Source organism: Elgaria multicarinata, chromosome 6, assembly GCF_023053635.1.
Source record: "Elgaria multicarinata webbii isolate HBS135686 ecotype San Diego chromosome 6, rElgMul1.1.pri, whole genome shotgun sequence".
Taxonomy (NCBI): domain Eukaryota; kingdom Metazoa; phylum Chordata; class Lepidosauria; order Squamata; family Anguidae; genus Elgaria; species Elgaria multicarinata.
Genome location: NC_086176.1, coordinates 98,940,011 through 98,965,250, shown reverse-complemented (window position 1 = coordinate 98,965,250; position 25,240 = coordinate 98,940,011). Strand labels below are relative to the sequence as shown.

Sequence of the window (25,240 nt, the reverse complement as noted above, 5' to 3'; positions counted from 1 at the left end):
GAACTCAAATGAACCACCTAAACACACACACACACACATACGCAGGCCCGGTGCTGCCATAGAGGCAACTTAGGCGGCCGCCTAGAGCGCCAAGCAAACGAGGGCGCCGAACAGCGTACCCGGAAGCTGCTCTCCTAGAGCGGCTTCCGGGTGTGCTGTTCCAAAGCTGCCGCCCCAGCCTCTGCCCAACCCCAGCGTCCCGGCTCCTTCGAAGCCAGGATGCTGGGGTTGGAGGCGGAGGATTCAGTACGGCGCGCCAGGAAGCCACTTCCAGGCGCACTGCTTCAAAGCCTCTGCCCTGCCCCCCAACCCCAGCGTCCTGGCTTCAAAGCCGGGAGCGGGAGGCAGCGGGCGGTGAGTGGGCGAGCAAGGGGGGAGCATAGCGGTGAGCGAGCGAGCGGGGGCGGTGGGCAAGCGATGGGGGGAGCCGGAGCATGTGAGCGAGGGGGGAGCCGGAGCAGCGAGCGGGCGGGCGCGGCAGGCGAGGGGAGCAGTGAGTGAGTGAGCGAGCGGGTGGGCAGGCGAGTGAGGGGGCGGTGAGTGAGCGAGCGGGGGGGCAGCTTCAGAACGCGCCTGCCTAGGGCGCAATATAGTCTGGCGCCGGCCCTGCACACACGAATCATCTGGAGAACAACTCCTCCACAGAAGTCCATTGCTTAAACTTTATATTCCAGTAATATAAACTATAGAGTTCTGGATGCAAAGTAGAAAGCTTATGGACAAATCTCTCTCTCTCTCTCTCTCTCTCTCTCTCTCTCTCTCTCTCTCTCTCTCTCTCTCTGTGTGTGTGTGTATTTAATACAGAGGACAGTTTTACACTCAGTGGGCTTTTTCTGTCTATATTGGATGGAGCATTTATCAAACTTTCCTGGACTGTTAAGTTATTTCTCAGCCTTCTGTCCTAAACAGGACTTACAGCTTTTCAATATCAATACAGAGCAGGGAACTCCGGCCCTTTTGGATTGTTGGACACATTTGGAATTTTGTGAGCATGTCATGGAAACGCTCACAAAATGGCTGCCATGGGGAGGGGGGAATCACCCCTTCATTAAATGGCTGACAGGGTGGTCACGGTTGGTCACAAGGCACTAATTTAGCAGAAGGAAAACTGCTGAGACGGAAAAAAAATACACCAAGGGAGTAACTTGCCCAAGAAATGAAATAATGGCAGCGGTGAATCTGAGGTCCAATACACAAAACCACTATTTTGAAAGCAAATAGTGATCAATTTGAAGCACGCAGGACTCATATATATATATATATATATATATATATATATATATATATATATTCAGGAATAAATTAGAAATCAGGAGAGGGAAATACCCTGATGGATGCCAAGAACTGGTGGCCACAATCATTACATTAGACACCCCATAAACAAAGACATCTCTTATACAGAGCATGTATGATCTCTACTACTTTCTCCTCTGTTAAATTCCTCCTCAAAAGCCACTTTTTCTGCGCAGCTTTTGGCTTAATACTCAACACCGAACTGTGATCAACCTTAAGTATATGCAACTGTGCTCTCTCCCACCTGTCCCCTATTGTCTCCCTCACTGCCCGTATTAGATTGTAAGGTCCTTGGGACAGGAACCCGTCCACTTTTGTCAGAAATTCTACAGAGTGCCACTTACACTGATGATGCTGAGCAAACACAGCTTTCACATTTTAATAGATTTAACGGCTATTCCAGAATGTAGTGATGTTGTACTGGGCACCATGCCATTCTCCCAATAGTGCCAACTGGTCACCATCATCCCCAACCCCAACCTACAAATGCACGGACCACTGACCATTCTCCTTGGTAACCACATACAAGTTCCTGGCAGGCCCAAGTCCTCCTGCCGTGTAGCTTCTCAAATTCAGGTGGTAGCTGGTTTTCCCTTGAAGGCTTGAGATTTTTAACGTTTTTTGGTTTGGGTCCGAAATGTTTGTTACTCGGTGGCCTGGTGAAATAAAACCACAGGGAAAAGAAATGGGGAGAATAAGAATAAAACAGTAAGAATTGGCAAGCAAAACATATTAGCCATAAGAACAGACTGACGTGGTATTTGGTAAAATGAGCTTTACGGGGAGGTTAAGAACATAAGAAGAGCCCTGCTGGATCAGACTGAGGGTCCATCTAGTCCAGCATTCTGTTCACACAGTGGCCAAACAGCTGCCGACCAGGGACCAACGAAGCAGGACATGGTACAACAGCACCCTCCCACCCATGTTTCCCAGCAACTGGTGCACACAGGCTTACTGCCTTGGATACTGGAGGTAGCACATAACCATCAGCTTCCTTTTATTTGTCCTGAATCTCCCACCAGTCATCTTCATGGGATGACCCCAGGTTCTAGTATTATGGGAGAACGAGAAAAATGTCTCCCTATCCACATTCTCCACGCCATGCAGAATTTTGTACACTTCTATCATGTCTCCCCTTAGCCTCCTTTTTTCCAGGCTAAGCAATCCCAGCTGTTGTAACCTTCCCTCAGAGGGGAGATGCTCCAGCCCCTTAATGCACACATTGCTAAAAATGCAGCAGCAACTTGCCTCTTTGGCAAGCCACCTGGAGGGGATGATCAGCATGATCCCATTTTGATGTTTGGCCACTAAATTGGCCCTGTTTACATGCATTTGACTGACACCGAAAAATGCAGGATGGTTCCAAAAATCTCCTTCTCCAAATTACTCCCCAGATTTGGGGGTCCTCAGTTGCCTGGCCTTTTATCTGAAGGGGAACCAATGCAATACGGACCCACAATGGCACAGAGTGGTGTGCATGTGCAGTTTGTCATAAGCTTTCCTTTCTTTCATCTCCCTCTCCTCTACATTACCATTGCACACATACACAAAAAAACCTCCGTAGAAAAGTCATCTGGATGGTATGTACCAGCCTCCCCCAACCTGGTGCCGTCAAGATGTGCCAGACCAGAATCCCCAGAATCTGCCAGCCAGCCATGCAGCTGGGGGGTACTGGGAGTTGTAGTCCAACACATCTGAAGAGCACCTGGGCCAGATCTACACCTTGCATCAAATCATTATGAAAGTGGAGTAAAAAGCAGGAATTAACACTATGACTGTGGAATGTGCAGGTTGGGGAAGCCTGGTATGTAATATCGTGTCAAGGTTCTTTTTCTGTGGTGATTCACCATTGCCCAGCTGCACTTGTGCGCATCAGTAGTATATGCTACATACAATCACGCATCAGAGATTGTATGTGGTCCTGACCCAGAAGCAATCAAAATGTGGTCATTTATCCAACTGAACTAGAGTAGCATGGCTAAAGAACAAGTTAAATTTGTCAGGGGCAAGGCGCAAAAAAATAGCATCTCACCACATGTTACATATACACCTTGCAGTAATTTTTATGACTTCTTATTGGATTGGACACTACCATCACGTTGGACACTACCACCTCGTTCTGCACAGGAATTAGCAGGGCCATGGCGATTCAAAATGTGATGATATTGCTTCTTGTAATAAGCACTTGTAAATGTCACAGTGGGGGAGGGATACTCAGGCGCATATAAAGCAACATTTTCAGCAGCAGCCCAGTGACTTGCTCTGGTCCTCAAATGAAAAGTTTTGTTGCCACACGAGCTGAGGATTGTTATGCATATTTCTACCTCTACAGTGAATATCACCAGACAGCAGCCCTTTTTGAAACATGGGGCCTTGCTAGACCAGGCCTTAGCGCGCCTTCCAACCTGGTTTCCCTGCTGTGCGTCCAGATGACGCACAGGGGAATCCGGCGGCAGGCCACAGTGAGGCCTGGTCTAGCGCGCCATAAGCTAAGTCGCTTATGGCATGCTTTTTCCCCAGCTCCGGCCTCAGGCCGGGGCTGGGGGAAGTGTGGAGACTTCCGCGGCTTTTCGCAGCACCTCGCTTACTCGTGAGGAGCCGCAAAAAGCCGCGGACCTGGCACAGCATTCATAGGAGCGCTGTGCCCATCGGCGGTGGGGGGAAGAAAGGGGAGGGCAAAGGATGGGAGGGTGGGTGGCACGGGGGGAGGGCGGGTGCAATCGTGCCGCTTGCCGCCCGAGCAAGCAGCCGAGCGGCGCTTGCCCCGGCAATGCCGCCCCATCCCGGGCAAGCGCAGCTCGGCTGCTTGCTCGGGTGGCGGTGGCGCAATCGCACCCGCCCTCCCCCCGTGCCACCCCCCCCTCCCAACCTTCACCCCCCCCGGGTTTTAAAAATAAAAATAAAAAAGCGACTTACCTTCCCGGAGTCTTCGGGCCACCCGCGGCCCCTTTAAAAAAAAAAAAGGCGGACGCCGCAGGGCTTGCGTCCTCCCTGCGGCTGCGCCGTCTGGAAGCGTGGGGGAGGCGCGCTAACATTAGCACGCCTCGGCTCCGCCTCCCTGCCGGCGTAAGCCGGCAGGTCTAGGAAGGCCCATGGTTTGTTAAGAATCATATTTTGCAAGTGATAAGAGATGGTCAAATAGTATCATTTACCTGGCTCAAAATCCTTTGGCTTTGCGATGCCTTCCTCTCCCTTGCCAAACTGAAGCACATAGCCTTTTAAAAAGCCCCGGAGATCTTTGACAGGTATGTCGTCCCATTTTATTAAGACAGAATCTGAGGTGGCAATCTCCACGTTACAAAGAGGTGCAACTATTGGATCTGGATAGGAAGCAAATACAAAAGAAAAGATAGATTTTGTTAAAAAAGAAGAAGATACTTGGACCATAAAAATACATCATACAGAAAATGTCCTCCATTGGATCATCTTAAAACTGGGAGTGTCTATACTGAAGTAATAAATGCAGTTGGAATACAAGCCAGAAACAATTCTGGATAGGTTTATTATACATAGCCCTGCATACCCATGGTTATTTCAGAAGTGGTTGAATTCTGAAACAAAACCACCACTACCTTCCAAGGTGAGGAATAACAAAGTTCCTGGTGTTATTTCATTGCTCATTAACTCAAGCTAGCATTTACTTGCACTGAATTCTAATGAGATCAGCCCACGCTAAAATAATGACCATACGTTAACCTAGCAGGATACATCATGTTATTAAAATGTAGTGAGTGGTGAGAAGAACCTTACTCCTCCTCCTTTTAGCTTGCTTTGCTCAGTCATTACAAACTTGAGTATATCTACAAAAACTGATGGTTCTTATTTAAAACACTTCTCCAGACTCAGGAGCCAATTTTATTCCAACCTACAATGTATGAATTACTTTTAAATTTTTGTTTTATTAGGGGTGGACTAAATTTCATTCATGGGAGAAGTCCTTCAATAAACATAATGGCAACTTTGGATCCAATCTATATATACTGTACATGAACTTCTACTACATCTATCTGCTCTCCTCCTGTCTCATTTTCAGCGTTCACCTCTCTCTTGGTGTCAAATCTCTCTCTGCTTCACATGGGGCCTTGAAGCCACAAGGGCAGATATGCAAATCACTCATGTTTCCTGGGTTGCCATTCTCTGGCCCTGTTCAGAAGACACCTTAAACCATGGCTTTAATCACAGTGACTAAGCCAGAAAGCTGGGCTGTGTTCAGAAGACACCTTAAACCATGGTGAATAAAGCAAAAAGCCTTATTCAAAGATGGTTTGTTTGTTTGTTTGTTTGTTTGTTCATAACATTTCTATACTGCCCAATAGCTGAAGCTAGGTTTGGCCTTGCTGGTGCAAACCACATTAGGTAAACTCACAGTCCAGTTTTTGATCAAGCTGCTGAAGACCAAAAAAACACACCTTAAGCAAAGGGCAAGGAAAATGCACTTTTATATAAACCAACGGAATGTCACCATGAAGAACCTTGACGGCGGGCATCCGCCATCTCGAAAAAAAACCTTGTGCAGTTTGGGAGGAAGAAAATGTAACATCCTTTAAATGCCTCCCGAAGAAACATCTTTTCACACCCTGGGCTTTAAACTTTTACAGTTTTATATTATGTTTTGATCTGGTATATTTTATGCTTTTAATTGTGAACTGCCCAGACAGCCTCAGCTATTGGGCAGTATAAAAATGTAATAAATAAAATAAATAATAAATAAAATAAACCAATTTGTTCTTATTTCACATCCTGGCTTTTGTTCAATAAAACCCAACCATATTAACATATACTTTTTAACAAAAAGAATAACGTGCTTACTCAATTCTTGTATGTAGCCATCTATATATTTCAGTAGCTGATATCCATTGACATTGCAGCCATAGACAGAAAAACGGTAGCGGACTCCTGGCTGAAAGAGAGCTGCAGGAGAGAAACAACAATAAAATATCTCTTTTCTAGTGTCATCATGAGCCTAACATGTAAATGCACATTTTCATGAGAAATAGTTTCAAACCCCCTGCAATACATGGAATTAGTAGAACACTGTAAATATGGATATATTTTCACCACCTATTTGAGCAGAAGTAATAGAAAAAGCAGTCCATTGAGGATTTTAATTATTAAAAGGAGGGATTTACTTCTTTAAGGGTAAATATTGCCATGCGCAATGAAAATAAGATGTCCCAGCTTCCCCCAAGCAAATTTGAGATTCATCCTTATTTATTTTTTGTTTGTTTGGTTTCTATTCTGCCTTTCTTCAAACATAACTGCCTCAAGATTTAACAGACTCAATAATTTTGTTTGGTCCACATTTTTAAGTGAACTGACCTGAATTTCACTTCCCAGGCTAATGTGCAAATAGCAACACAATTATCCCCTCAGTTTTCGCACTAATGCAAATTTTGCAATATAGTTCTCAGCTCCAAAAATGTGCATATAAAAACGTGCGTGTTAGGTTAAAATGCTTACACAAATTTATTTATTATTTAAATGTGTATTTTAGGATAAAATGATGTGGATTTCATGCGGGATGTTTTTTTTTAAAAAAAAATCAAGATTACAGGTTGATGAGGAAAAGGGATAAAATGGACTTTTGAATTTATACATGCAACATGACATGGACTGAAGATGTTCTGGCTATCACTAGGAAATGTTTTTTTTTTTTTGAAAACTCACATCAGGTGATCAGAAGTCCTACAATAGCTGCTTAAAATTTACTGTGCAGTGCAATACAGTAGTCGCCTGCAGACCTTGGCAAGTGGTAGAACCTGCTTTTCCCATTCGTGCATTTCTTAGTGACTGCAGAGGGCTTAGCAATACTGGGATTAACTGGGTGGCCACCCTCCCCATGCATTTACAGCAGTCTTCCCCAACCTGGTGCCCTCCAGATGTGTTGGACTGCAGCTCCCAGCATCCCCCAGCCAGCCATGCCTGCTAGGGAATGCTGGGAGTTGTTGTCCAGTGCATCTGGAAGGCACCACATTAGAGAAGGCAGAGTTATAGGGATCATGTAGTAAGCTTATTTATTTATTATTATCTTTAAGGAAAAGTTCAGACGTGCATATCTATTAAAGATACAGTAAAAACATAGTGAACAACATAATATTAAATATTCCTTTATAATAATCCCAATATTGTGTAGAGTTGTACATCTTCAACCTTACTGTTCCAATACATTATAAAAAAATTGTCCATCAATAAAGCAATTTTCTTGTCTTCCTTCTCTAATTTTAACGATGTTTGTTAATTTAATCATGCATACAGTCCCTTAAATTCTTTTCCATTCCATTTAAAAGTGACACATCCTTTTGTTTCCATTTCTACATCACAGCCATTTCAGCTGTCAACAAGAGGTAAATTATCATTTTCACATCTTCCAATAAAATGTTCAGTTTCATATTACGGAATACCACCACCAAGGAATGCAAAGGTAACTGATAACCTAATATTTCTTTAGAATCTCAAAACACAAGCTGAAAAAAAACCCCTAAAATTGTAGCGTTTCCAAAAATTATGATATTTATGCATCAGATAGCAAACTTTTAACTGGCTATCACTCAATTGTCTGATTTGAACCAATGTGTCATTTGAGAATACTGAGATGCCCATCAACTTCACGTTGATTTCACTCACCCACAAGCTATAAAGCACCCCCCCAATAATCAGGGGCACATTAGAAAGGTGTGTGGGTGGGAGATGCAAGTAAAGTGAAGAAAGAGGCTGAAAGCTGTGGCAAATGGTGCATGCTCCAGTTGCAGAATTAAAATTTCAGAAATTCACTTAGGTAACCTTTAGCAGTGCACTTGCATGGCAGAATGAAGCCAAGAAAGAAAGAAAGAAAGAAAAGGGAAAAGGAGGGGCAACGAAGATGATCAGGGGTCTGGAAACAAAGCCCTAGGAGAGACTGAAAGAACTGGGCATATTTAGCCTGGAGCTAAACATCAAGCCTGAAGCTTGATGGGAGACATGATAGCACTCTTCAAATATTTGAAAGGTTGTCGCATAGAGGAGGGCCACGATCTCTTCTCGATTGTCCCAGAGTGGAGGACACGGAATAATGGGCTCAAGTTACAGGAAGCCAGATTCTGGCTGAACATCAGGAAAAACTTCCTGACTGTTAGAGCAGTTACCTAGGGAGGTTGTGGGCTCTCCCACACTAGAGGCATTCAAGAGGCAGCTGGACAAGTATCTGTCAGGTAGATTCCTGCATTGAGCAGGCGGATGGACTCGATGGCCTTATAGGCCCCCTTCAATCTCTACTATTCTATGATTCTATGAATGGGGAGATCTGGTTACCCCATTCTGTTCTTTCCTTCCCTAACCCAATACCTTTTGTGCCTTATACCAAGTCAGATAATGGTCCATTTGGGCTACTCCAGTCCATCTATCGTAGCAGTTCTCAGATAAGTCTTTCCTATCAATACTATCTGAGTGTCAGGATACAACTTGGGGTTTTGTGCGCCCAATTACATGTGCTACCAACACAGGGATAGCCCTACCATTGGGCAGAGGCTGCCATCTCAGATGGCAGATGCTGGGAGACAGGGAGTGGCAGTAAGGCAGTGAAAGTAACTGCTCTGTGTGTGCCACATGGCCTGCTCTGTGCTCGCAAAGCTAGCCTGCTATCCTCTGGTGCAACGGAGGGCTCTGCTCCATAAGATGTGTTGAAATAAGATTCAATTAAACATCCGGTCAGCTTCTAGACATGAAAGGTCAAGGGAGGCATCCTCTCATCCTCTGCTTCAGCCAACAAAATGTCTTGGACCATCCCTGCACTCAACAATGGATCTTCCTACAATTCTCGCTTTCATTTGCAAACACAGTCCTTCATCGGAACAAAACGCTAAACAGTTTTTTGTTTTTTTTCTTACCAGATCTGACGACAGCATTTGTCACATTTGACGGAAACCTTTCCCAGTAGACAGTGTCACAGGGCTCGGGCCCATGACACCACCGCACCGTGTAGCCACAGGTCACGCTGGGGTCAGAATGCCAAGTGACGTTTATTCCATCACCTGTTGCGACGCCATTCCCTGTTGGGGCATCATCTGCAACATGGATCAAGTTAAAGGTTATTCCCTGGGGCACACCCAAATTTCCCAAATTGTTCAAAACTGCTTATTATTAAAATGTGCGTAAGAACCCAAGAGCATCTCCCTTTGGCCTAATACAGGAGTGGGAAACATGTAAGTGACCCCCTGGTTTTTATTTTATTTTTAATGAGCAAAGGGTGCACCATATCAGCTACAGAGGACTAAAATGGTCAAATACTCTCTATTCGGCCATGGTTAGGCTTCATCTAGAGTACTGCATCCAGTTCTGGGCTCCACAATTCAAGAAGGACGCAGACAAGCTGGAGCGTGTTCAGAGGAGGGCAACCAGGATGATCAGGGGCCTGGAAACAAAGCCCTATGAGGAGAGACTGAAAGAACTGGGCATGTTTAGCCTGGAGAAGAGAAGATGGAGGGGAGACATGATAGCACTCTTCGAATACTTGAAAGGTTGTCACACAGAGGAGGGCCAGGATCTTTTCTCGATCCTCCCAGAGTGCAGGACATGGAATAACGGGCTCAAGTTAAAGGAAGCCAGATTCCGGCTGGACATCAGGAAAAATATCCTGACTGTTAGAGCAGTACGACAATGGAATCAGTTACCTAGGGAGGTGGTGGGCCCTCCCACACTAGAGGCATTCAAGAGGCAGCTGGACAGCCATCTGTCAAGGATTCTTTAGGGTGGATTCCTGCACTGAGCGGGGGGTTGAACTCGATGGGCTTGTAGGCCCCTTCCAACTCTGCTAGTCTATGATTCTATGATTCTATGAAATTTAGCTTCTGTGCATTTTGGCACTCAAATTTAACCCTTTTAGAGCTTCTGAGAGTTATAGAGCAGTTTGCTTCTGAATTTTGGTGGCAAAACAACTATTTAAACTATCATCATCATTATTCCCATCGCAGTCCACTAGAGGACAAATTGTCCCTGGACCTCCTACCACTGGACAAAATAGATCCACTTCCTGACATTAAAGCTGTACAAAATCTAATTCCAAATATGATGAGGTGGGCTCCTCCATAACCTCTCATCCGTTCTCTTAACTGTTCCTTTGATCGCTTCCCCTCCTCCCCCAATGTCTTTTCAGGTGACCTTAGACGAAAAGGACCATGTCACTTGAAGCCACTTTGTCAGTAACAGTAGGTGCTGCGTCCATCTCCGCTTGGAGACAACCTGAATTTGAGAAACCCCTGTGTGAAATGGATAGAATTGCTGTGATCATATTTTTCAGCTTTGGACACCTTGCTTGACTCCATGAGCAGGAGCTGCAGATTTGCATACTACCACATTTTAGAAAGATTCAAGCATTATTAGTCCCTACCAAGTATTTAAGAAAATATTGTCATGGGGAAAGCTGTCTTATTATTCTGTCTCTTAACAGCTGGTTTTGCAGGCTTAAGAACACACTCAACAATTTTTTTCAGAAGTCATTTGGTACACCCATCAAAAATTTGGTTATGTTGGGGAAACTTGCAAACAACTGGATTTAGTTCTAATAGAATAGACTTCCTGATCATGGTTCTCTCCAGATATTTAGGACAGCCACTCCCATCATCACTGACCACTGTACATGCTGGCTGAGGCTGATGGGAGTTGCAGTCCAAAACATATGGAGAGAACTAGATTGGAAGGTTAATGGGTCTACACTGGCTTAGAGAATCAGTTCTCTAGCTCAGCATTATGAACCAGCTGATAAGAGTCACAGTTCAGTTTAACACAAAAGTGCATGGAACACTTCTTCAGCCTTACCCAACCTGGAGCCCTCCAGATATGTTGGACAACAGCTAGCTGGGGAATTATGGGAGTTGTAGCCCAATACACCTGGAAGGCACATCTGGAAGGTACCAGGTTGGGGGATGCTGCACTACCTGAAAATAAGTCAACTGAAATCAATAGAACTTCCAAGTAAACATTTTCATGATAGAGATGTTAACAGTATGAACATTTTCCCCATATGGCTTGGCTGGTAGCTAAAATAATATGCTAGATTGCTGAGTCATGCATGAGCTGCTTAGCTTGGAACAGCATCAAATACCAAATATAGACCTGAACTGGCATACTACAGAGAAGAGGAGGAGGGAACACTGGTTAGCTATTGAGCTGAATGCAAAAGTGAGTTCCTTTTGACTAACTGTTGCAGAATTGCAGGTAGAAGTTTGTAAATCACTCAACCACACAGACTAGATGGACCACGTCAGTCCCACAGAGTTCAATGGGGCCTAATCACAATGAACAGGTATAGTATTACTTCCTGAAGAATCTTCCCTGCACAACCTAGATAGATCCCTTCACAGATGGAATGATTTTCACTGCCCCTGCTCCACCTGGGGTGCAAGAACATCTTCCTGGGTGATCGGACAACTTCTATATGTTTTGAGTGGTGGTGGTGTTCCAAATGCAAACTCTCCCCCCTACACACGCACATTTGAAAACGCATGCCTTATTTGGGTTCATTCCATAGCCCCTTTGAGTTTGAGGGCTTACTCAAAGTGGGGTTTTGCCATCATCACCACCTCTGCTAATAGCTCTTCTTTGCCAGTTTTCCCCTTTTCCCAGCAAACTCCCTTTAACCTTGCAAAGTGAGATGGGTTAAATGAGGGCAGGGCAGGCTCTCAGAAAAGTGCCTGTCTAACCTATACCAAGCTGAAAACGATGTTCCCGGAGATGCTCAGATGCATTATTTTCTGCCAGTATCCCGGCAGATTAGAGTTAAATGGGCACCTGTCTCTGATCCCTCCTCACCACCAGTTACTCCACCCACTTGGGCACAGGTTAGGTAAAGGGGACTGCCCAAAATCCATTGGTTTTTAAAAACTATTATTAATTTTCCTTTTGAAGGGACAAAAAACAAACACCAACTCTTTTCCATTCCAAGTTGACACTTAAAAGAGCCCAAATTGTTTTCAAGGTGAGATGAGGTGAGTATTACACTTCACTGCTTCCACAGGCATATGATATCCACCTACGACGTCCAGCTATAGTATGTCACTGATAGCCAGAAGTGAAATATTTTGGTCTTTACTTGCTGTTTTATTCCTGCCCTGATGAGACTAACTGCAGCAATAGCACTCCTTTCTAAGTTAGCCACTTACATCTCAAATGAAAACTCATACGATCACACACAAATACACCATTATCTTTTGTAGGCATTCAAAGCACTTGCAGAATGCAAAGAACCCAGTCTGAAGCGACTGCCAGCTTATTTCTCACGCAGCTTTCTGGATGAGTCACCTTCCACGACTACGATCCATGACTCACAATGCTTCAGAATTGAGTTATAGCATGAGTAACACAAAGAGAGGCAGGCAGTCATTCAGAAAGTCCTTTCTAAGAAGCGTAAGACGAGGCGTGAGGATTGCAGCTGTTCACTTCAGTCAGAGACACAGAACAACATGATGCAGAGCAACCTACAGCTTTGCCAGAAAGAAAAGTTCCTGGCTGCATCACTCAGCAAGGAAGTTACACGACTCTTGAGGAGTTGCGTTGACTTGTGCAGCTAATGTTTGCGAATAAACGAAACAAAAACTCATGCTTCAACGATGTCAGAACATATGCAGGTATACCACAGCTTTTCTAACATTCTACATCAGAACATTTTCCCAGACCCAACAATAACTAACCCTGAAATGATTAAGAACGTAAGAGGAGCCATGATGGATCAGACAAAGGGTCCACCGCGTCCAGCATTCAGTGAACACAACGGCCAGCCAGCTGCCCACAGGAAACTCACAAGCAGGACATGAGTCAACAGGATCCTCTTCCCCATGTTCCCCAGCAACTGGTGTACATAGGCTTCTGCCATGAAATCCCCACAAGTTGCTGGGATGTGTGCTAGGGGACATGGTCATTCAGGTAGGCTGTGGTAGTAAGCCTGTCCTTAGTTACAAGAGCCCATAACCTAAAAAGAATACTCAGCATCAGTAATGGGCCAGCTAATAAGAGACATAAACAAAGGAACCAGGTCCAGTCATGATCCCATCTGTCAACCTTCTTCCTGTATCTATTCAGGCAATACCATTTGCATCAGGCATACCACCAAAGAAGTAATGTGACGGCCTGGGGCAGGGTGGGCAAAATGGGGAAATAACTTTATTATGTGGTGATAATTTCATCTTTAATGTGCCGCAAGACCCCTTCTCCTTTTTGCGTTTGCTTTAATTTATTTATTTATTAAATTTATATACCGCCCCATAGCCGAAGCTCTCTGGGCGATTTACAAAAGTTAAAAACAGTGAACGTTAAAAAGTATACAAAATTTAAAACCATCAAAAATATAAAAACAAAAGTATAAAACAACAGTACCCATTTAAACAACGATAGTTCTGGGGTCCATTAAAAAACAAACAAACTTAGCCTATGTTGTTAAATGCTGTTAAATGCCTGGGAGAAGAGAAAAGTCTTGACCTGGTGCCGAAAAGATAACAATGTTGGCTCATACAATTACAACCCATTTGGAATCGGAAGTACATGAATGCAAATCTCTCTCTCTTGAAACAAAGGATGTCTATTGTCATCACAGAGAAAAACTGTGAACTGCGTCTAGTGATACGTACACATAAATGGGATGTGTGGAGAAAAGGATTTGGGTCTCACACAAGTCACAGCTGGAGTGGAGGCGAGATAATTTTTGGATCTCTTCCTCCCCTGGGATGCAAGAAAAAAAAAATGTGAATCACAACAACCATTGCAGCTGAGCAGGAGTTTGGTTGGGTCAAAGCTACAAAAATAAATGGAACAGAGGAGAGGAATGGCATTCCCCCCCTTTAAAGTCCACATCTGGCTTTCAAGCCATACTCATTTGGTCTGTAAGCTGTCCAATGTGGCCGGAGAGCTGCAGCACAGATGTTATTTTCCAAAATAAAGGATTTCTCTATGGTTTATGGCATAGACAATAGCCTAGGTAGATGTCCAGATGTTTTAGGCTTCTACTCCCAGAAGCCCCTTTCAGCATGGCCAATAGTCAGGAATTCTGGGAGCTGAAGTCCAAAACATCTGGAGATGTAATTCCTGCCCATCCCCTGGTCTATGGGACACAATGTTGAAGTTCGAGGGTATCAAAATAGAGCTCTGGACCAAAATATTCACATGGGGGAACTGTTAACAGGACACAAGGTACCTCAGTGCTGCTGCTTCTCTCTCAAGAACAACCCACAGCCCCACAGCCAGTTCTACCATCCCACAGGCACACTGTTGCTTCTTCCTCCTAAGGGATGGAAAGGTCACCTGAGATTGGCTCACAGAAATGGATTGACCCTGGTCCTTTTAATGGTCACACGTTGAAGTAATCAAAAAGCCAAATCCTATAAAAGCGTTCTTTCCCAGCTCCTATAAAAGCGTTCTTTCCCAATGCAGTGCAGTCTTGATGTCCTTATGCAACCCAAGTGAATCTGAACTTGGCTACGGCCTGACAAGAGATGATTTCCTAATTATTTAATTAAGAGAAGGTCCTATGCTTAAAGGCTGCCCAAAAATAATGTATTGAGTTAGTTTATTTAAAATCATTAAGCAGCACCCTTTAATTACATGGTGCTTTACAAAAAATATGTCTGACAGATTTTCTATTTGCTTCTGTCAGCCGAACCCATCACCTCCAAATACTTGGATCCCTTGGGTCCCCACAGATGCTACTGCAATTCCAATCAGCTCTTCCACTCAGGCTTTCTTGCTCCTTCATATGGTAGCACAAGTGAGAGTGAATGGTGGAATGGCAAAGAAGAAGTGATATTTAATGGGGGGAAGAGTAGGAGTTAAAGGCACCTGGAAATTAGTCGGGGGGGTTAGGTTTCAGCAGAAAGGGGGAGCCATTGCTCTTGTGACTCATCCAAAGAAGATTCTGGGGTACGGCTCTCTGAGAATGAGAACACTGGCCAAGCCTTTAGTTCCATACCTCACAAACACAGAAGTCACATCCAGAATTCAACACTCTTCCCTTTAAAGTAAAACAAAACACAATGGAACTTTGTAGTCCTTAAGCTGCAAACACAGACTTGAAAACCAGCCCTGGGAAATATTTATTAATTTATTTAGCTCTCTGGGCGATTCAGCAGGAATTCTAGAAAGTCAGGGAGATTGAAATGTGGTCAACTTATTGACCCTTGTCATGACTAGCTGAAACAGAATATTCGATACAGACAGCAGAATTTCTCAGTACAAACTGACAAAGTGTAGATTCATTATTTACTTTTTTAAGGCAGAATATTTATTTATTTATTTTAGCATTATCCCACTTCTCCCCTCCCCCCAAAAAGGATCTCCTATGAAAACATAAACACATAATAATTAAAACACCTTAAAAAGCTAAAAGCAACAGCAAAAACCAAAACTAACAATCAATCAATAACATTAAGCATCAGCACAGTCAAATGCTTCTTTAAAGAGTGGGGCAAAGCACAGATAAAGCAGATAACTAATGCCTTGGGGCAGTAGCACCACCAAGAAGGCCTTTCACATGTTGCCACCAGGAATCATGCCTCTGAAGGCAAGCAAGTGGGGCGCAGCAGCTGATCTTCAAAGAAAAAAAGACCTTGAATGGAAAACTGCTGCAACAGCACTGTACAAAGACCTATGAGCCTTTTAAGGAAAACTGGAGAAAAAATAGACAGCTAAGGGGACAATCCTATGCATATTTAGACAGAAAAAAAGTTCTATCACTCCCAGCATTCGCCAAGCAGATGACACCCTAAGCCCCCCTAATAGCAAGAACTAGACTATAGCTCAGTAGTGAATAGGGATGGGGGAACAAGCAATATTCGAGTTAGGGATGGGCAAACAAAGTTCAAGATGGTCAGGATTCTCTGAACGTAGGCTCATTGTTTGTCTTGTGCCTGATTCCTGCTTGCATCTGGAATCATAGCTTGTATTGTGTGAACGGGAACTGTCGACCAAGGAACCACAAACAGGACATGGTGCAACAGCACCCTCCCACCCATGTTCCCCAACAACGGCTGTATACAGGCTTACTGCCTCAGATACTGGAGGTAGCACAAAACCACCAGGGCTAGTAGCCATTGATAGCCGTCTCCTCCAGGGATTTATCCAACCCCCTTTTAAATCCATCCAAATTGGTGGCCATCACCACATGTTGTGGTAGTGAACCCCACAGTTTAACTATGTGCTGTGCATCTCCCACCAATCAGCTTCATGGGATGAGTCCGGGACGTGCAAATTGAGCAGTGCTTGAACATGATATTTGTGCAACTTTTCCAGTTCAATTTACGCAAATTTCCTAAATTTCCTCCGCAGGCTAAAGCAAGGCTGATTATCTATGGGGAAAATTTGCGGCTATTACAAAATTCACAGAAATTGAACACAGGCACACGTCCGGCAATTTACAAATATTTTTGACAGACAGGTGCTCGCACTCGTGTTCAATGTTGTGAACAGGGCAAGCTCACATATTTTGTGAGCAAAAATGAAATTCTCACACACCCCTAGTGATAAAGTGCATGCTTTGGATGCACAAGGTCCAAAGTTCAATACCCAGAATCTCCCTTATCAGATAGCATGGCTAGGAAAGACTGCTGCCTGAGATCTAGCAAAATCAGAGTTAGGCCTTAGCTAGACCAGCCTTTATCCCAGGGCGAACCCCGGGATCATCCCTGTGCATCCAGATGACGCACAGGGGATCCCGGGATCAGGGAGGGATCATCCCTCCCTGGCCCTAGGATACAGCCCTACACTTTGGGACCATGGAAGGTGTGGCCCGTTGCCGCGGATACAGGAGCTGCGCCCATTGAGGCTGGGGGGGGGAGCGAGGAAATCAATTTTTTTTTTAAAAAAAAAACCCCAACTTACTTTGTATCGCTCGAGCACTCGTGTGCAGCCGGCCCTTTAAAAAAAAATGGTGGGCGCAACGCCACCATTGGCGTTGGTAAACGGGGGCGAGATCTCGTGATATTCACAACACAAGGTCTCCCCTCCTCTCCCCCAGACTTTACAGTAGGTCTAGCGAAGGCCTTAGTCAAGACAGACAATATTGGGCAAGATGGGCCAATGGTCCGACAACGCAAGGCAACTTGGTACATTCTACAGACGCTGAGGGAAAATACAACTACTGTACACATCTTCCAAGCATCATTGTAAGTTGAATACCAACTCTGCTTGAGTCATTGGCTTTCCAAATAATATTGTATTACAAATACCATAACGGTCAGTTCTATTAATATTTTTTGGTTCTGTTACAAAAGTGACAGGTTACAAAAGCAGCACATGTTCGAAGCCCCTCAGGAAGGGAGGGTGACTGTTACCAAGGGAGCTTTCATCAATGGCTAAGAAGGACAAGCTTTTTTTCTACCTACCAACCATAAGGAGGGCAGACAGAGAATGGGAGGCAGAGCAAGGACATGTATCTGCACAGCCAAACGCCAGGTTTATCTGTATACAGGATTTCCCTGAGACACTATTCATCTATGTATTAAAACATGGAGACAAAAAGTAATTTCTAGATAGATCCTGGGTAAAGGAAAATGACAGCATTTTGCTAGTTAAGCATTACTTACTAGCCACAATAACTGGCTACTTAGCCACAATAATGGGGCAGCTGCAAGCTGACTGGTTTGAAGTTTGCTTACTATTCTAAGAACGTAAGAAGAGCCATGCTGGATCAGACTAAGGGTTTGTCTAGTCTAGCACTCTCTTCACACAGTGGCCAAACACCTGTCAACCAGGGAACCACAAGCAGGACATGGTACAACAGCATCCTCCCACCCACGTTCCCCAGCAACTTGTGCACACAGGCTTACTGCCTCTGATACTGGAGGTAGCACAGAGACATCAGGACTAGAAGCTATTGGTAGCCTTCTCCTCCAGGAATTTATCCAACCCCCTTTTCAAGCCCTCCAAATTGGTGGCCCTCACCACATCTTGTGGTAGTGAATTCCAGAGTTCACCTATGCGGTGTGTACAGAAGCATTTCCTTTTATCTGTCCTGAATCTCCCATCAATCAGTTTTATGGGATGACCCCAGGTATTATGGGAGAGGGGGAGAAAAATGTCTCCCTATCTACATGCTCCACATCATACAGCATTTTGAACAGCTCTATCAAAAATTTGTGCACCTCTATCCTGGCGTATTCCACAGCTATTAGCTATGGCCAGGGAAACTATAGTTAAAGAAAGACTTTCTGGTGTGCTTTCTTGCTTGCTTGCTTGCACAAAAGGAAGAGTGATTCAGCTACGTGTGCAGCCAAACAACTCATTCATATCTCAGCTCATTAAGCTGTAGATCATCTGAATTCTTCCCATCTTTCCCAGGGAGTTGAAAGAATGGAGACTGAAATGCCAAAACTCCTACTTGCAATGACTTCTTATCAGTTTAATATCTATGTCCTCTACTTGAGGCCTATATATTAAATGGATGAGGGTTTTTTTCTAAAAACAATTAATTTAACACAGAAAAAAGCTATTTTTATTTTTAAAAGCAATTCCCAGTTTTCTCTCTCTTATGAACCGCCCACTCTCACGCACGCAGCTTTCCAAATTCTCCATTTCATCTCGTACTTACTGACTGGGATTTCTGCACTATTGATCAAAGATGGACGAGAGGGGCCAGCCTTATTTTTCGCCAACACCTTAAATACGCAATCATTTCCCCCAAGCTTTATTTTGGTGCTGTTCGAGGGTACAGGAACCAGCTTGTTAATGGTCATCTCTGGTAGGAAACAATTCACTTCATGTTCCGTTATCACTCCATTGCTTTCCAAAATGGATAGTGGCTGTTGAGAAAGATATTGTAAAACAGGCAGATAGTTAGTCTGGAGATACTGGGAAAAGGAACTTTGAGGGAATACAAGCACTTAAAAGATCTTTCACAGCTACTGTTTAAAATCCTGTAAGATGGGTCTTGCTGCAGTCCATCTGCTGAGCACTGGACAACCCATTTATGCACTGCTAGAAAACTATCTGGCAGTGGGTGGGGGGAAGACTCATACAATAGCAAGGACAACTGAGAGGGTGCAGCTCTTATACCATGCTTACATCTCAAGACAAGTTAGCTGCAAAACAGCTTCTTCGTTAGGGTAGGGTGACCTTATGGAAAGTAGGACAGGGCTCCTGTACCTTTAACAGTTGTACTGAAAAGGGAATTTCAGCAGGTGTCGTTTGTATGCATGCAGCACCTAGGGAAATTCCCTCTTTATCACAACAGTGAAAGCTGCAGGAGCCCTGCCCTCTTTTGTATCTGGTCAAGAAGCCAGGGAACCTGCATCTTTAACTGTTATGTATTTATTTATTTATTTATTTATTACATTTATATCCTGCCTTTTTTTCCTCCAAGGAACCCAAGGTGGCGTACATAACCCTCCTCCTCTCCATGTTATCCTCACAACAACAACCCTGTGAGGTAAGTTGGGCTGAGAGCATGTGACTGGCCCAAACTCACCCACTAGCTTTCCATGGCCGAGTGGGGACTAGAACCCGGATCTCCTGACTCCCAGTCCAACACTTTAGCCACTATACCACACACTACACCTCGCTGTTGTGATGAAGAGGGAATTTCACCAGGTGCTGCATGTATACAAAAGACACCTGCTGAAATTCGCTTTTCTATACAACTGTTAAAGATACAGGAGCCCTGTCCTCCTTTCCATGAACATGACATCCCATGACTGGGAACCTGCTCATGGGGAGGCTGCTGCACATGTTTAGCCAAACTCACATGGAAGCACCCTCAAGGACTTCCCACTCAATGTGGGAAGGTCAGGGTTAGAGTGGCAGGAAGGAGGTCATTGAGGGTGGTGCCAGTGTGTACAGCATTCTGATCCCTACATAAGTAGAAATTCCCAGTTCAGGAATAACACCTGAATAGGGCTATTGATTCATCAAATTCAGAGGTCATCACATGAAGATGATTAGTGGGAGATTCAGGACAAATAAAAGGAAGTACTTCTTCACACAGCGCACAGTTAAATTATGGAATTCACTACCGCGAGATGTGGTGATGACCACCAATTTGGATGGCTTTAAAAGGGAGTTGGATAAATTCCTGGAGGCGAAGGCTATCAATGGCTACTAGCCCTGATGATTATGTACTACTCCGGTATTCAAGGCACTAAGCCTATATACACCAGTTGCTGGGAAACATGGGTGGGAGGGTGCTGTTACACCATGTCCTAATTGTGGGTCCCTGGTCAACAGCTGGTTCATGACTGTGTGAACAGAGTGCTGGACTAGATGGACCCTCGGTCTGATCCAGCAGGGCTCTTCTCATGTTCTTATGTTCTCTTCTTACTGAGTAAGCCAGAAGGGAATATACTTCTGACTCTACTGGGATTATCACATGCATGGTTGAGAACATCATAGGGTGGGGGGGATCCCTGCAGGCAAGTCATGAATGCACAGGAGAGGGACAAACAACACCGCTAGTCCTACACAAAAATCATTCTCCAAAGTAGATAGACAATTCACACAACCAACTGAGACATGCTGGAATAGTATCTCCAAAGAAGCACCCCATCCACCAACTTACTCCCAATCACATGACAAACAGATCCCATGTGGCAGCAAAACAAGCCACCACCTTCTACGTTGCCACAAGAGTATGTTCATGGTAACTTTCCATCTTACCACATGGAGGTGGTTTAAAAAGCCATTCCTCCTGTGAATATTGAGGGAAGAAAATAACCCTTATTGTGACTATCCTACTCCAGAAATGGTTGTGTGAATCAGTTCAGAGAAATTTGTTTTGTAGGCAACTAGTGCTGGGAACCAGTACATCTAATGAGAAATTAAAACAAGTCAATCCATACCTTCCAAAAGATTATTACAGTTTTCCCATCAGCACTTCTCTCTCGCCAGACATCTAGCTGTCCCTCTGGTGCTATAAGAGGAGAGATTTAATTACACCAGCAAAATTATTACTTGTTATCAATTGACATACATAGTACAAAGCACTGCCTTACTGGGTCAGACCATCTATTTATGACCAGCTGCTGCAGAATCCCCTTGTTATTATTTCCAACAGTCCTATGTTTAAGTAGCCTTCTTCCAAATCTTCAGAAAATAGATGATTTTGCTTTATTAGAATTGCTGGGAAGGCTACTGAGGAAAAACTGTTGAGAAACTATGGGCATGTCTACACCTAAGGATGTAGAGAGAGGGAGGGGAGAGAATCACGAACTTACATCCCCCGGTGACTAAATGGTCGCACGACATACGGGAAGAGAAGAGGAATGTTGTAGCCACCATATATATATTTGAGAAGAGGCAAGAAAGATAAGTAACCCCACCCCCACCCCGCACCATCCCAGGGATGGCAAAATTGCTGCCCCCACCCCCATGGGCTCAGAGCCCTTCCACGCAGCCCTGCGCCCAACCCCACTACTCACGGGGGAGAAGGGACAACCCAGGAACAGCAGCCACACCACCCGCGCTCCTCGGGATGGGCCCAGGACCATGGAAATATCAGTAAATCTGCGGTCCAAGATATTCCGAGAAATGTCCCTGGTCATTCCGGGTTGCCCCCGGGATTTCCTGTGCATCATAAGGACACACCGGGATGACCTAAAGATGACCCCAGGATATGTGGCAGGAGCAGACATCCCTTCCTCTCTCAAAGCAATATAGGTCTTAAGGAGATGTAAATAAGTGATTGTATTAAAGAGAAGGCACACAAAGACACAAGCAAGCCCACAATGAATTCTGTACTGAATTTGTCAAGTACTGACAAAATGGTCTGGATAATGCTGCCTTGAGTGCCATTCTTCTGGCAGAAAGACATGGTACAAATCAAACAAGTAAAAAATAATGCCTAAGGAAAGAAACTGAGGAAGCCTATCACAAAATGTCAAGGGTTATTTGAAGAATGAAGCATTGTAAAACATTGTGTTTGGTGTCAAAGTTTATTGTAACAGTGTTGGAATGTAAAACTTTCTTATTTTGCTACTCAACGTCAAGAATGCAATTAGACTATTTGCTTGTCAGTTGATGGTTGATAATTAATGGGCAACAAATACTGTATAAACCAGTGGTTCCCAACTGGTGGTCCATGGACCCCAGGGGGTCCACATAACCCACCTAAGGGGTCCGTGGCACCATTCACATATTAGCTCTGCAAGGTCTGCATTTTAATAAAAGAAAATAGCCATCTCCCGCACTCCGTTTGCTTCGACGGTGACATCATGCACGAAAGCACATGCGTGATTTAGCGACTAGCTTCAGAGATTACTTCCCTGCACCTAATCCTGGAAACTCATGGATAAGTTAACATGTTGGTTGTTTTATTATGGTTTTAATTTTTGTGAACCGCCCAGAGAGCTTCGGCTATTGGGCGGTATAGAAATGTAATAAATAAATAAATAAATAAGGAATCCTTTTGAATGTGGTGATGTACAACTAAGAGCTCTATCTGCGGAAGAGCAAGATGCACTTGTTGACGTGAGTTGTGATGGTTCATTGAAATCATTTGTCAAAGAATATAGACTGGACCAATTCTGGGTGAAGGTTTTTACTGATTATAAGAAGTTAGGTGAAAAAGCTTTGAAACATCTAGTTCCCTTTTGTTCCCCATATCTTTGTGAACAAACATTTTTGACATTTTGTTTTATGAAGAACAAGCATAGAAATTGGCTTGATGTTGATCCAGATTTGAGATTATAAGTAGGAAATATTGAACCGGATGTGGAAGGGATTGTTCGGGACAAAAAGGCATGATTTCTCCCATCACATTTAGGTTTAGTAGCTGCTAGACATGACATAATTTGTTCAATTGTAAACTAGATGTTAGTAAAATTAAATTCGTCATTATATTCCTAACTAAATCATTGTCATTTTTCTGTGGTAATATCACAAATATCACAAATTTTATGGTCTGTTTTTTAGTATACCTAAAATCCTTTGCTTATTAGGGGCTACCCCTTATTTTCTCCAAAAAATTGCTTCGTACAGGTAACTACCATAGAGATAACAAAATTTTCAAAAGTAGGGGGTCCTTGGCTTGGAATTTGAAACACAAGGGGTCTGCAGTACTTAGCTAATTGGGAACCACTGGTATAAAGTATAAACGCTATAAAACCTGATATTTGAGATGTCTAGAAAAGTTTGATACACATAGGCTAACATAGTAAATTTCGAGTTAGTTATTTTCTCACAGAAATGATTCAGAATTAATCTAATCTAGTCTGCAAGCTATATGCGTAAGCCTTTTTTATATGTTTTAATTTTATAGGAATTTTTAAGGAATAAAGACTGAGCAAAAAATCATGGGATAGTAGACAATGAAGTAATACCATAGGAAGTATATAAATATGCTCTGATGTCATGACCATATCAGTTTCTTTACCATCACAAGCTCAACAAGGCCCTCAACTGAACAGCTTATGTTTGAATTTCTAAATTCTGAAACTATAGATTGACAATGATCAACAAGGCCAAAATGTAACAACTTCATTCATATATATATGTAACAACCTCCTAGGAGGAGGGCTTTCTCCGCTGTGGCACCCCGGTTGTGGAATGAGCTCCTCAGAGAGGTCTGCCTGGCGCCTACACTGTACTGCTTTCGTCGCCAGCTGAAGACCTTTTTATTCTCTCAGTATTTTACACTTAATTTTAACTTAAATTTAAATTTTACTGTTTCAACTCTGTATTTTAATCTTATATCAATTTTGCTGCGTGGTTTTATCCTGGTTGTGCTTTTTATACTGTATTTTGTAATTGTGCTTTTAACCTGTTGGTTGTTTTATTGTGGTTTTAATTTTTGTGAACTGCCCAGAGAGCTTCGGCTATTGGGCGGTATAAAAATGTAATATATATATATATATGAGGTTGATATAGATATAGATATATACACACACACACACACAGAGAGAGAGAGAGAGAGAGAGAACGGTGCAAAAGTCTTAGGCTACTCTGAAAAATGCAAATGAAAGCCATTTATCTAAGCAGTACATGTTTATTTGTTCGGAAAAACACCAAATAACATTAAAATAAACACAAAGAAACATCCATACAATGTAAAATAACAAAAACTTCTTGTGTTATTAAAACAAGATTTTGCATGTCCTCCCTTAGAATGCAAAAGTGAAACAATTTGCCTTTGTGCAATTTTTTCAAGAAGTCCTGAGGTAAATTCTTCCAAGCTAATTGTAGGATTTGCCATAACTCTTTTTTTGACTTTGGCTGCTTTTTGTTCTTTTCCCTGTCCAAGTAAGCAAACACAGCTTCAATTATGTTGAGGTCGGGGCTCTGAGGTGGCCAATCTAATGCTGTGAGTGTTCCATCTCCAGACCATTTCATGGTCGAAATCTGTACTTTGGTGCCACATGATACTGCCAGATGTTGAGGAAGCATTTCACTGGATTTCCTTCTGTCCCTCAAGGTAGTGACCTTTAAGTACTGTTCCTCAGATGCAGACAGCTTTTTGGGTCTTCCACTGCATTTTCTGTCTTCAACGTGGCCAGTTTCTTTGAATTTCTTTATGACCGCTTTAACACCACATCTTGAAAATCTGGTTAGGCAGGCTATTGCTCACTGAGAATTGCCTTGTTGATGCAAAAATATGGTTTTATATCTGTCAAACTGTGTTAGCTCAGCCATTTCCAAACCTCTTCTCGAGGTACCCTGGGCATTCCATGTACTGTATTTATTAAATTCCACCATCAGCACACCTGGTTCAGCTAATCAGTAACTCGTTAAGTCGAATCAGTTGTGCTGGTGGTGGAATTTAACAAATATAGTACATGGAATGAAACTGTACATGGATTGGCAAGAGTGGCTTGAGGAGAGGTTTGGGAAACAAACTTCTGTTCTTCTAGCCATCTCATTTTTCTGAGCAAATAACTTTAAACATAATTTTCTTGGGTATCCTAAGACTTTTGCAAACTAGTGTGTGTGTGTGTGTGTGTATACAGTAGTGTGCAATATAGAGAGAGGGGGCTCAGTTCAGTTCAGACAAATGATTTCTCAACACAGT

General features: G+C 43.5%; 1 protein-coding gene across 3 annotated transcripts in view; it reads right to left on the bottom strand.

The window, feature by feature from the left end:
• The window catches only part of LIFR (LIF receptor subunit alpha), a 114,907-nt gene that overhangs the window by 11,081 nt on the left and 78,586 nt on the right, over nucleotides 1–25,240 (bottom strand). For all 3 annotated transcript variants that reach the window (XM_063128136.1, XM_063128137.1, XM_063128138.1), the window contains exons 12-17: nucleotides 21,078–21,148; nucleotides 18,836–19,046; nucleotides 9,156–9,332; nucleotides 6,103–6,204; nucleotides 4,446–4,613; nucleotides 1,797–1,949 (exon numbers count right to left, since the gene is read on the bottom strand). In XM_063128136.1, coding sequence (XP_062984206.1) covers nucleotides 1,797–1,949; nucleotides 4,446–4,613; nucleotides 6,103–6,204; nucleotides 9,156–9,332; nucleotides 18,836–19,046; nucleotides 21,078–21,148 — 882 coding nt within the window. The remainder of the gene's footprint in view (nucleotides 1–1,796; nucleotides 1,950–4,445; nucleotides 4,614–6,102; nucleotides 6,205–9,155; nucleotides 9,333–18,835; nucleotides 19,047–21,077; nucleotides 21,149–25,240) is intronic.